This window comes from Delphinus delphis, chromosome 20 (genome assembly GCF_949987515.2).
Source record: "Delphinus delphis chromosome 20, mDelDel1.2, whole genome shotgun sequence".
In the NCBI taxonomy this organism is placed as follows: domain Eukaryota; kingdom Metazoa; phylum Chordata; class Mammalia; order Artiodactyla; family Delphinidae; genus Delphinus; species Delphinus delphis.
The window spans coordinates 8,790,012-8,803,532 of record NC_082702.1 but is presented as its reverse complement, the minus strand read 5'-3'; the positions used below and the strand labels follow the sequence as shown (position 1 = coordinate 8,803,532).

The window sequence follows — 13,521 nt, the reverse complement described above, 5'->3', positions numbered from 1 at the left end:
GGCCTATAAAGCCAAAAAATTATTTGGCTTTAAAGCAGAATGTTAATGTCTGGTTCTTCACAAAGAAGGTTTTCCAACTCCTGATCTAGAACAGTTTACCGCCTTTTTTTTTTTTTTTTTTTTTTTTGGGAGTCCAGGCCAGTTATATTGTAGAGTATCCCATATTCTGAACTTGTCTGATTATGTCTTGAGATGATGCTTGTTTTTGTCTTGTTTAGTTTTTATTATTTAGACTTATACAGTGAAATTTGTTCTTGTTTCCTCATGATGTTTTGGTTTTATTTTTTTAATTTACATACAGTCAAATTTATTCTTTTTTGTTATGCAATTCTGTGAGTTATTTGTTTTAAAGTTCCATAAAATTTTATGAAGACACAGAGTTGTGTAACTACCACTACAAACAAGATACAGAAAATTTTTGTCACACACACACACACACACACACACACACACACACACACCCCCGCCAAATTCCCTCATGCTGCCTTGGAGTACTCAGTCCCTTCCCTACCTGCAACCACTGACCTGTTCTCTATCCCTGTAGTTCTGCCTTTTTCAATAATGTAATATAAATGGAATCATACAGCATGTGTAGTCTTTTCAAGTCTGGCTTCTTTCCCTTAGCCTAATACCTTTGAGATTCATCCACGTTGTACGAGTCGATAGCTCATTTCTTCTTATTGCGAGGAGTAGTCCACTGTATGGATGTACCACAGTTGATGCACCAGATGAAGGACATTTGGGTTGTCCCCAGTTTTTGGCAATTATGAGTAAAGCCACTATAAACATTCATGTGTTTTTGTGTGAACATAAGTTTTCATTTCTCTTGGATATGTATACCAAAGGGTGGAATTGATGGCTCATATGGTAACTGTTTAACAATTTGAACTCTCTTTCACAGTGGCACACCACTTTACTATCCCACCAGCACTTTATCCAGGTTCCAGTTTCTCCACATCCTTGCCGACAAGTGTTATTGTCTGTCTGTTTCGGTGTTAGTGGGTAATAAGTTGCATCTCACTGTGGTTTTGATTTGCATTTCCCTAATGACTAATGATGTAGAGCATCTTTTCATGTGCCTACTGGCCGTTTGTGTATGTTTTTAGAGAAATATCTATTTAGATCATTTGCCCATTCTTAAATTGGGTTATCTTTTTATTGTTAAATTGTAAGGGGTCCCTGGATTCAAGTCCTTTTGTCAGATACATGATTTGTAAAAATTTTCTCCCATTCTGTGGGTTGTCTGTTCACTTTCCTGATAGTATCCTTTGAAGTAGAAATGTTTAACTTTTATGAAATATAATTTATCTTTTTTTCCCCCATTTTTACATGTATGTTCCCGTCTGAAGAGTTTTACAGTTTTAGCTTTTGCATTTAGGTCTGTGATCCATTTTTGAATTAACCTTTGTACATGATGTGAAGTAGGGGTCCACATTAATTCTTTTGCCTTTAGAGACCCAGTTGTCCCAGTAACATTTGGAGAGTATTGCCATCTTAACAATATTAAGTCTTCTGATCCATGAACCTGGGGATATCTTTCCCTTTATTTAAGTCTTTTATTTCTTTCAACAATGTTTTATACTCTTCAGAGTATAAGTTTTACACATTTATTGTTAAATTTATTCTGAAATATTTTATTCTGTTGGATGCTATTGTAAATCAAATTCTTAATTTCATTTTAAGGATGTTCATTGCTCATGTATAGAAATAGATTGATTTTTGTATGTTAATCTTGTCTTCTGCAGCCTTGCTGAATTTAATAGTTCAAATAATTTTTCTGTGGTTTCCTTAGAACTTTCTGTATACCAGATCATGTCATCTGTGAATATATATATTACTTCTTTCCAGTCTGGATGCCCCTTATTTCTTTTTCCTTCCTTCCTTAAATGCCCTGGCTAGAATCTCCAGCACAATGTTGAATAGAAGTGGTGATAGCAGACATCCTTGTTTTGTTCCTGATCTTTCAGTCTTTTGCCATTAAGTAAGATGTTAGCTGTGGATTTTTCGTAGATGCCCTTTATCAGTTTAAAGAAATCTCCTTCTCTTCCCAGTTTGTTGAGTGTTTTTATCTTGAAGAGGTGCTGGATTTTGTCTCATGCTTTTTCTGTGTCTGTTGAAGTGATCATGTGTCTATATGTTGCTGGTTTGGTTTGCTAGCATTTTGTTAAGATGATTTTAAAAAAGCAGAATGTTAAATTTGTATAGTACGATCACATAGAATGTAGGTGAATTTTTTTTTCTTTTCTTTTTTTCGGTACGTGGGCCTCTCACTGCTGTGGCCTCTCCCGTTGCGGAGCACAGGCTCCGGACGCGCAGGCCCAGCGGCCACGGCCCACAGGCCCAGCCGCTCCGCGGCATGTGGGATCTTCCCGGACCAGGGCATGAACCCGTGTCCCCTGCATCAGCAGGCAGACTCTCAACCACTGCGCCACCAGGGAAGCCCTGTGAGCTTTTTTTTAAAGGAAGGATATTCCCACATTTGACTGTCTTTGAGTAGTAGAATTATGGCGACTAGTTTCGCGTTGGCATAGTGCTCTGTGTATTTTATAGTTCTGCAGTGGACCTTGGTACGCGGGAGGAAGAGCTGCCCTGTGGATGGACAGATGGGAGTGCTGGGCCCGGCCAGGGCGTGAGGAGATGGGCATCCCCAAGCACAGTTGATGTGAGCTGAATGGGTATAGCCTTTCTGGAGGGCATTTTGGCACAGTGTGTCAGGACTCAACAATTCTGTATTTTGGAATTTGCCATAAGGAATTGTTTGGATACCACCGCCAAGATGTATGGTCACAATGTTGAACTGCTTAAGTATCCATCAGTAGGTTACAGGGCACAATGAATAACAGCTGCTATGACTTGGGTTTTAAATTATATATGTTTAGATATGTGCCCTTTTAAAAATGTCTAGAAGGGTGTGTACCAAACCAAGAAGACGGGAGGTGGTCTCCTCGTGGTAGGGTTCCGTAGGGAAGCTTTCCTCTTAACTTGCCTGCACCTCAATTTGCTCATTTAAAAAACCCCTTTGTGTTCAGGGATGGGAACTGGCGAGGCATGCTTCCTCTGGGGAGGTGGGGGGAGAAGGCGTTCGGCTGTCCAGGATGGGTAATTGGGGCAGGTGACAATATTAGCTAAAATTTCTCCTCTGGATACCCATCCTGGCCCAGAAGGGTGGGTAGCTACGTGGGTAGTGAAGGCTCTTTTCTGCTCCCGTGCTTTAATCTCACGCCCCAACTTTCCTGTGCCTCCTGCATGTTAACACAGGCCTGCTCCTGACATCTGTCTGGGAAGAGCATATAGAACCCACTGCCCATGTGGGTCAGGAGAGAATTGCGAGAATGTGACCAGGGCACTGAAACATCTGATATTTGTAGGACTTTATTTTTAGGACGCACAGATATAGCCTTTCCTTTAACTTTAAAAAAGAAAAAAAAAAAAGTTGTGAAACAATTCTTGCCTGCCAAGGTTCAGAGGTCATTCCCAGCCACCTCCTAACCTGGATCAGATTTAATTTTCACGCCTAGTTGCCAGCATTCGCATTGCTGTCTGAATTGACTCCTCCCGGTAGGAGATGTTTTCATTCAGGTGAACCTACTACTGACCTTTTCCAGATGTCCTTACCAGCCTCCCTGTTCCTCAGTGCGCCATTTCATTTGTCTTCTCTTTTAGGTACTGCTTCTCTGAGATGGCCCCAGTGTGTGCAGTGGTTGGAGGGATCCTGGCCCAGGAAATTGTGAAGGTAAAAAGTCACTGTGGCATAGAAAATCGCTGACCCTCCGCACCATGACCTTGGATGTGCCAACAGAGAGAACCCAGGACTGTCTTAGAGAGCTGCCTGGTTTCTCTGACTCCACTCACCCTGTCTCCTGCCCTCCCCATTCTCTTCCTTCCTTCCTTTTTCCACCCCATCCTCTTCTCTCCAGCCCATCTAGGTGGGCCTGCGGCAAATGATCTTTGAGTGCCTGCCTACTCAGAGCTGGACAAAGAGCCCGTGAGGTGCTGCCCACCGTCCCCTGACTATACCAGCCAGTCATCTGGCACTTACGATATTTGTCAGGTATTCTGCCCTTGCAGCTCTATGAAATGGGCACTGTCCTGACCCCCATTTAAGGGGTGACACCGAGGCCCAGAGAAGGGATTCCACGACCCGTGCTTCTCCACCTCTGCCTCACGGTTTCCCTCCACACATGGCCATGGCGTCAAAGCACCCTCTTGTTACTGCACACACCATAGGCGTGTATAGAGCAGGGGCAGATCGGTACCAGTGGAGCCTGTGCAGTGTGCCAGGAGCCCCACAAGGCTCTATCCAGTGTGGCCTGTGCCCACATTAGGCAGGTGTCGTTGTCCCTCTCAGAAGGGAAGCATTTCATGTAGGGTCATGGGGTAACCAAGTAACTAGCACAGCCTTTTGAGTCTCTTCTGGAACGTTTGAGTTGCCAGAACTGTAGCATACCCCCAAATGTATTTTACTTTCTTTGGGGACTTTTGATCTTTGCCCAAAGATACTGAATTTGCCTTTTGCAGGTTCTTAACTGCTTTAGTGGACTTGCAGTGATGGGGTGTCCTTTTCTTTCATGGAGCAGAGTCGTGCCTGGTCAAATAATTCTCCACGTCCATTTGCATGTCAGGTTTGAGCTTAGGAGGACGATTTGGAGACCAGCTCTCACTACTTTGTCCTGCTCTGGAAACATTTGACTCAATTTGATGGTCCCACCATCCTCTCAAGGCCTTTTTTTTCTCTCTTCTTTCCTGATCCTTCTCTGTGGATCAGTTGTTTCCCTAAATCTAACTTTCTAAGTCATAGGCAGTAGGGGTGAGCACCGAGGAGGTACAGTGGAGAAGAGAAGAAGCATGGGATGCTGTGCCTGCTTTCTCGCTCATGCCTTCTGCTTAACCCAGACTGATAAAAAAGTTCAGCTGTGTCCCCAGTCTGAGAAGTTGGCTGCCCAGAGGACTGTGTTGAGAAGGATTCTGAGGCTGCCTATAGAGAGTCTTGGCAGGAAAGAGTACAGTGAAAAATAAGGGGGGGATGGGAACATAATATATTTTTTGTAGCCTACAGTGACGACAACAATAGTAGATATTCATTGAAAGCTCATACGTACCTACTGCACAGAGACCATGTTCCCTACATGGATAGACTCATTTGATCCTTACAACAACCCAAGAGGTAGGAGCTGGTGATCCCTCCTGTATGAAGAAGGCACTGAGGTGCAGAGAAGCGGCAGAGCCAGGACTCGAGCCCCTGCCATCTGGTTTCTGAGCCTGTGCTCTGCCATCAGGCCTCAGGTGCCCTCCCTAAAGGCCCTCCCGTCCGGCAGGGCTCTGTGTGGACCCGGGGCCACCATCCTTGCACCCTTAGCCTCACCTCCATACCTCCCATTGAGAAGCTGCTCCCTGAGTTTTTCATGTGGGATGGAGATGTGGGTCAGGCAGGTGGCCCTGACCCCACTGTGTGCAGGGGCTTCTCTGCATCCCAGTCCTAACCTCTAGTGCAGCCCCCTCCTTCCTGCCTGCAGGGGACAGCTGTTGCCCAGCATCTTGTTTCTGTTTATCCCAGATAGCCAGAGTACTCTGCATTCTTGGTTGCTGGGTGTGTTTGGAATCTCCTCCTACCCCCGTCTTGCTTGGGAAGCACTTTACCTTTTGCCCCATGTTCACCCCATGCCCTGCTGTCTTGTCCCCACCACTCCCCCTTACTTAACACCGTTTCAGCTTCGGCCAGCTGGTGGTAAAGGCCTGCAATCTGAGGGCCGTGGACCTCCCCCTTTTCCCTGGTGGGACCATCTGACCACCCGTAAAAAGCAAACATCGGAAGATGGGGGGGGCAAATGTATAAGTCTGTTCCCTTGGAATCATCTTTGTTTCCCTCCTTCCTTGCATCATTCCAGACACCACATGTTCTATCCATGTCCTCTGTCATGTCCCGCTTCGTTGGGTTTAATCATCCTTCTTTTCTCTCCCCACTGTCCGCGGTCGGTCTCCCCACCTAGAGTACTAGAGGTGAGAGTGACAGCAGCCGCCTATCAGGCTGAACGTGAAAACGCCTTGTAGCATCTCCTGGAACTCGGGTTCTCGGGCCTGAGATCCACCTGTGGGCTCTTGGGCCCTTCCCCCTGGCTGAGTGCTTGGGGCCTCAGCTATTGGGAAAGGACCTCTGGCCCCCGTTAGTCATAGCAGCTCCCAGTTATTGAGAATTTACTACATGCCCGACACGTTACAAGCTTGATCGCATTTCCTACTCACCAGGGGCCCTAGCAGGCAGGGGCCATTTATTTGCCATTTCATATGCCAGCCCAGAGAAGCAAACCTCTGATCCAAGCCCCAGGCAGGGAGGGACTTCAGAATCCTTAATATCTAGCACAATACCTGACACAGAGTAGATGCTCAATACATTGTCCTCAGAAGAATGGTTATTTCCGGAATAACCACTTGGAATAGGTATAATTGTTTCCATTTTACAGATGAGAAAGTGGATTGGGATTGGCACTCAGTCCAAGGAGGAGAGGTTCGGGATGTTTAGAGCACACTCCCGACCTTGTAAAGGAGGTCCTGCCTTAGGGACGACAGCATGGTGCTCCCGGAAACCTTGAAACCCGCCTAGCAATCTGCGTAGGTGATGTCTTCCTCTTTAAACAGTAACCCTTCTTGTGTTGAAAATGTCCACTATCGCCTATGGACCTTTCCCAGTACACACAGGTACATGCATGATTCAGCATGTAATTTCAGGGACTCTTAACTGCATCTCTAACAGTGCTGTGAACTTCTGTTAACCCCACGAGATAATCATCATTTTCATGGCTGACTGGCATGTGCCAGGCCCTCTGGACCCCAGCCCTGTCCTGTCCTGTGGAGGGCAGGCAGCACTGCCTTCTCGTGGAAGCACCGCTTCTGCATCAGTGAGTGTCCCCCTAGGTGACGGAGGCTGCAGCCTCAGATGTGTTGGAATGAATCAGTGCCTTTCTCAGTTGAATAGTCATAAATAATTATTACTGCCGTTAGCCAAGCGGTGCTTCTCCATGTTAGGCATTGTTTTAGATATTTGAGGTACAGCATCTTTTTTAATCCCTAGGATAAAACATTTGTTATTTTCATTTTACATGGGGAAAGTAAAGGTCAGAGAGGCTAAATGATCTGCTCAAGGACACACAGCTGGTAAGGGACAGAGCAAAGGGACATGACAATTACAATCAGAAATGTTTCCCAACATAACCAGATAGCCCCTGGGGAGCAAAATCAACGTCTCTTGCGAACCACTGCCCATGTTGCTTTTAGAAGATTTCAGTTTGGGGGTTTATTCTCTTTTCTCCATTTTATCCCTTTTAAAGCACTTGAGCTGAACCCTCTTCTTGTTTTGCTCCCCAGGCCCTGTCTCAAAGGGACCCTCCTCACAACAACTTCTTCTTCTTTGATGGCATGAAGGGGAACGGGATTGTGGAGTGCCTTGGCCCCAAGTGAACCCAAGACTTGGCAGCCCTGGTGATGCTGCCCTGCGGCATGCCCACATGTGACCCCTGTCCCCTTCCCCCGTGAAGGCCCTCTCCAGGCGAGGGAAAAGTGAAGTCATCGAACCAATACAAACCATTTCCTGTGAGCAGTGAGGTCATACAGATGTGCCGCTTCTAAGCACCAGTGGCTGCTAAGCAAGGGGCGTAGGTCCTGGCTGTCGCCGTTCCCGTCCCAGGCCTGCGCGGCCAGCACCGGACAGCCCCCTCTGACTCCTCGTCGCGGCGTCACCAGTCCCCCCGGCCAGGAACCAGCACGCCTTGTTGCTTAGAAGCCTCTTGCCATCTTCTTGGCCTTAGTCCCCACCTGATGTCACACAGAGAGGAGCATGACTTCAGGTGGGGAGTAAGGCCTAGGACTGATGAAACACTAGTGGAACCACAGTTCCAAATGCAGACAGGTGCCCTTAGAGAGGAAAAAACATGGCAGGCGGAATGTATTTCCTCCAAAGTTTGAGACTCTGAAAAACAACAGGTGGCATCTGGTGTGCTATTCTTGAGTTTTAGTTGAGGATTAGTTGAGTTCCAGCCTGGATTTTGGACGAGAGGAAATATCACCAAGTCCTCTTGGGTATGAGGGTGAGACCTTGCAAATGGAATATTAGCGGGAAAGCTCGTTTTAAAAAGGCAGATTCCCTGGTCCCACCCCCTGGGGATTCTGACTCCTTGGCCGTGAGCTGGGACAGAGGAGCCTGCCCTTCCCACGGAGCCCCACTCCGACACCGTGCTGACCCTCGCTCTGGAGGCTGTCGCATGTTAAGGGCTGTATCGGCCCTTCATTTACCCCCCTGAATTGCAGCCGTTCATGTTTTTTTTATATTTTCTATATTTCCTTGGTTCTTTAAAAAGGAATGATTGAAATAAAGTTATTTGCTTTAGGATTTGCTTGTTTTTCTTCCACATTAGAAACTTCTTCCTCTGACGGGGAGCGATCCTATCAATTGCCTAAACCTGAAGAAATGTCCCTGGATGCTTTAACATGACACAAAGATCCTCCCCTCCGTCACTATTCCTGGGCAATGCAGCAAGAGTTATTCTAGCATGCAGAAGCTTCTGATTCTTATTGTCTGTTGAATAATTCAGTTAAGTAGTGGCTGTTCTCAGGGATAGCACTTGTAATAATAGTGGAAAAGGAGTAAAAGTGAGTGATAGTTAAGAATCTGCCTGCCAATGCAGGGGATAGGGGTTCGAGCCCTGGTCCGCTAAGATTCCATGTGCTTCGGAGCAACTAAGCCTGTGTGCCACAACTACTGAGTCCACGCGCCGCAACTACTGAGCCCACGTGCTGCAACTAGCGAAGCCCCTGCACTCTAGAGCCCGTGCTCCGCAAGAAGAGAAGCCACCACAATGAGAAGCCCACGCACCGCGGCAAAGAGTAGCCCCCGCTCACTGCGACTGGAGAAAGCCCGCGCACAGCAGCGAGGACCCAACGCAGCCAAAAGTAAATAATATAAATTTAATTTAAAAAAAAGTGAGCGATGGTCTCATAACGGTTAAGTGACATTAAATAAAATGCCCCAAGTCGCACAGCTGGACGGGTCAGAGCAGTCGTTGGAGCGCCAGGTTTGTCTTGACTCAGCAGCATGTTCCAAGTCTCCTTACCCTCACTTGGCTTTTCCACGATGGAAATCCTCTGGCTGGTTTGAATGAATAAATGAGCTCCTTTCCTATTTCAGCCCTGTTGCAGTCAGTGAAAAAAAAACTGATCTCCTCTTGAGAGGAAGAACTCAATTCCCCCAGCCCGCCTGGTCACCTCTGCTCCCACCCTAGGTGAAGCTAGGGCTGCATTTTTGGAGCTGCCCCTTTCTGGGCCCTATTAGTGTTGAGTCAGGGAATCCTTCCTTGCATGAGTCTTGCAGGGTCTTAGAAAATTTGAGCTAATTACACCCTTTACTTTGCAATGTGGTGCCTTGGTCACAAGGGGGAGCAGGTGGGTCTGCATGGATTAAAAACAAAATTGTTGACTCTTCTCTGAAGCTTTCCAAACTTTTCCACCCCTGTACCTGTAATGGCAGAGATTGAGTGATCCCGAAAGGACCCCTTGGGAATCTGGGGGGTGATGCTGGAAGCTGCCAGCCCTGGGCAGGAAATGTCTTTATTCTCTTTGCTCCAAATTTCATATTTTCCCATATTACATGTTGGTGTTATAAGAACAGATTTCCCTAAGTCTCCAGGAAGTCCACAGTGATTATCCTGTGGTTTCTAGCACCTCAGGAGATAATGTAGCCCACCTGAGAAAGGGGATCTGAGCTGAGATGGTAGCAAATATTTTGGGGGTGCTGGAGTTAGCAAATGAAAGGAAATGAGTTCTCTTTGGGGCTGCCAGCCTTCTCTACTCTGTACCCCACTTCTCTTGTCTCTGGTATGTGTAGTAGCCAAACTTCGTTAGGTGCTCAATGGTTGAAGTTTCAGACAGAACGTTCTAGTGAACAGGTGCTACTCAAAACGAAAAAAAAAAGCTCTTGGTCCCATCTCAGCCCCACGTTCCATGATTTCCCTTTGCCGTGCAGACCCTTTTTGTCAGTTTCTTGCTTTTTTATTGGTAAGTATAAATGTATATCTTTTGAGGGATCACCTCTTTGCCCCTTTACAGGTGGGGAAACGGAAGTTTAGGTTGTAGTTGGCAAGCAAAAGAGTTTTATAATAATAATAGCTAACATGCTCACACTGCTTGCCTGATACCTTTCAAAATACTTGTACTTTAGCTAAATGGTTTGAATCCTCACAGAAACTCCATGAGGGTAGATACTGTCATGCCCGTATTGCAGGCGAAGAAAGAGCCTCACCCAACAAGTCAGGGGTGGAATGTGGGCAGACGGGGAAGGCTTCTGTACAGGACACCTAGTAAACATTCATTTAGTGGCTCAGCTTCTTGTGATCTTGGTGAAGACAAGAAAACACTGGCTTTTCCTTCCCAAGGTCCTGAGACCTAGGAGTCACCCCTGAAAACCATCAGTCAGGCCCAGGTGCTCAGCCTTCAGCTGAGTCCAGAAGGGAGTGGCTTTTGTTTTTAAGCTTCTAGTAATAAACATTCAAGCAATATTTGTACAAGTCTAAGAGGCAAAAGATTCCTCTTCCCATGCCTGTCAGCTCAGTGTTGGCCACACAGCAGGAGCAGCTGACTTAACAGCTAAACTTGATTTTGGAGAGAAATGTGAGATGCTTTTTGTAGATGTTAGCTGTATCCCTTTTAATATTTACCTCCCAGAGGGCACCCTGGCAGCCACTGAGAGTGAATCCTCCCAGACTGTCAGGTTCAAACCTGGACTCTACCACCTAGCCACATGACCTTGGGCAAGTGACGTTTTTGTACCTCAGTCGCCCCATCTGTAAGATGGTAATAGTAGAACATTCCTCTGATATGTTGGGATTAAATGACTGAATATATTCTTTTTTTTTTTTTTTCTTGTGGTATGCGGGCCTCTCACTATTGTGGCCTCTCCCGTTGCGGAGCACAGGCTCCGGACGCACAGGCTCAGCGGCCATGGCTCACGGGCCCAGCCGCTCCGCGGCATGTGGGATCTTCCCGGACCGGGGCACGAACCCGTGTCCCCTGCAACGGCAGGCGGACTCTCAACCACTGCGCCACCAGGGAAGCCCTGAATATATTCTTTGAGTAGAAATCACTCAGTGTTAGCTGCTATTACGCAGATTCACAAAATAACGATTTTTCTGCATTTTGCTTTTTCTCACTGTGTCTTAGAAGCCTTGTCAGTTCAAGTTTGGAATTACCTTGCTGGAGGCTGCACGGTTTGCAGGTGGCAGCGTACTAGCTGAGGGCTTCATTGCCAGGTCCTCTGAGCCTTGACTCTGCTACATTGCAGAACCACTCGGCACCTGGGTTCCAAGAGCGAAGGCCACACAGATGACTTCAGGTGTTTCCCTTCCCTCTGAACAACTGATCCCTCCTTTGTTTTTCTGGGAGCCCTTTGGACTTTGCTAACAAAATGTGGCCTTCTATTGGCCTTGATTATCCCTGGGTCTCTGCTTCTTTCCCTCCAACCTGGATGATAGGGTGGAATTCCCCACTTTCAGTCCTTAAAAATGGTTCTATTAAAAAGAAAATACAGGGCTTCCCTTGTGGCACAGTGGTTAAGAACCTGCCTGCCAGTGCAGGGGACACGGGCTCGAGCCCTGGTCTGGGAAGATCCCACATGCACAGAGCAGCCAAAAATAAATACATAAATAAATAAAGCAAAAGTTAATACATGTCTTGTGGAAGTTAAGGTGTGCAGATATGATCCGTATGACAACTACTGCATGAAATCCATCATTTCATGGAGGAGTAGAGGGTCAGCAGGGACGTGCAGTGGCAGAGCTTCTGTATTGTAAGTGACGTGGTACAATAGACACATAGCAGATAGGTTAAGGATGAGTTTGTTATCCCTAGAGCAGTCCTAAAAAACTGCTGAAACACCAAAAGATACATTTAAAAGAATTCTTAAAAAGTATTCAAAAAAAAAAAAAGTATTCAAATAATCCAAGAGAAGGCAGGAGAGAGGAAGCAGAAACAAAAATCTGATGAAGGGCTTCCCTGGTGGCGCAGTGGTTGAGAGTCCGCCTGCCGATGCAGGGGACACGGGTTCGTGCCCCGGTCCGGGAGGATCCCACATGCCGCGGAGCAGCTGGGCCCCTGAGCCATGGCCACTGAGCCTGCGCGTCCGGAGTCTGTGCTCCGCAACGGGAGAGGCCCGCGTACCGCAAAAAAAAAAAAAAAAAAAAAAAAAAATCTGACGAAGAGAAAACAATAAAATCGAGACTTAATCCAACCAGAGCAATGGTTCAGCGACAGGAATTCCCTGGCGGTTCAGTAGTTAGGACTCGGGGCTTCCACTGCAGGGGGCCTGGGTTTAATCCCTGGTCCGGGAATCAGGATCTCACAGACTGTGTGGCACGGCCAAAAGAAAAAAAAAATTAGTTCAGCAAACTGTTCCTGGACAGGGGAGGCCGTTGGTCGCAGGAGGAGGACGCGTTCTCTGCCAGGGGAGCAGTGAGGACCAAGCAGAGCTTCCCTGCCAGATGGTTGGGTAGGCACACCACCTCCCGCCTCACCTCAGGGCCTTGGGCCCCATGCACAAGTATGTAAGCATGACGAAAATACGTAATAATATCACAGGGTATACACCCAGTACCCACCAATCATTTTGCTGCTTCCTCGCCATTATTTGTTGTTTATTCATAGGGATAAAGTTCTAGTTCATTCCAGTTCACTGCTGTCTATTGTTCTGTTGTACAACAGCAGACTTGATTTACCCTTCCAACTGCTGTTGGTACTTAGGGGGTGGCTTTGCGCATTGCCAACTCTTGGACACCTGTGCACATTCACTTCTAAGGGAGACACTGGGAAGGCACTTGCTGCCATAGGTGTGTGCATCCTCAGAGTTTTGCCAAATTCCTGTCCAAAATGATGGTTCCCATTTCCCTCGGCCTGGCCTTTTAGAAGGGCCATTGCCTCTGAACTGCCCCTTTACCAGTGAGGACAGCCAGGAGAAGGGGCAGAGCTGGGTCTGAACCTGTGTCTGGGGCAGTCCTGTATGGAAGACAACACAGGGGAAGAATTTGGCTGGTTGCCCTGTTTTCTCGAAGATCATGGTAGAAGCTCCCCTTCTTGTTCGGTTTTTTTTTTTTTTTTTTTCTTTGCGCCGTACGCGGGCCTCTCACTGTTGTGGCCTCTCCCGTTGCGGAGCATGGGCTCCGGACGCACAGGCTCAGCAGCCATGGCTCACGGGCCTAGCTGCTCTGCGGCATGTGGGATCTTCCCGGACCGGGGCATGAACCTGTGTCCCCTGCATTGGCAGGCAGACTCTGAACCACTGCGCCACCAGGGAAGCCCCTTGTTCGGTTTTTTAATTTTTTGGCCACGCAACGTGGCTTGTAGGATTTTAGTTCCCCCACCAGGGGTTGAACCTGGGCCCTTGACAGTGAAAGCACTAAGTCCTAACCCCTGGACCACCAGGGAATTCCCTCCCCTTCTTGTATTAATTCAACACAGGTTTTTAATGCTAGGCCTTACGGTTAAGAG

General features: G+C 47.2%; 1 protein-coding gene across 1 annotated transcript in view; it reads left to right on the top strand.

Annotated features, from left to right (window-relative positions):
* Nucleotides 1–8,380, top strand: part of SAE1 (SUMO1 activating enzyme subunit 1) — a 74,312-nt gene extending 65,932 nt beyond the window's left edge. Inside the window, exons 8-9 of the mRNA XM_059999017.1 lie at nucleotides 3,664–3,733; nucleotides 7,360–8,380. Of these exons, the coding sequence (XP_059855000.1) occupies nucleotides 3,664–3,733; nucleotides 7,360–7,452 (163 nt within the window). The 3' untranslated portion in view covers nucleotides 7,453–8,380. The remainder of the gene's footprint in view (nucleotides 1–3,663; nucleotides 3,734–7,359) is intronic.
* The last annotated feature ends 5,141 nt before the right edge of the window (nucleotides 8,381–13,521 follow it).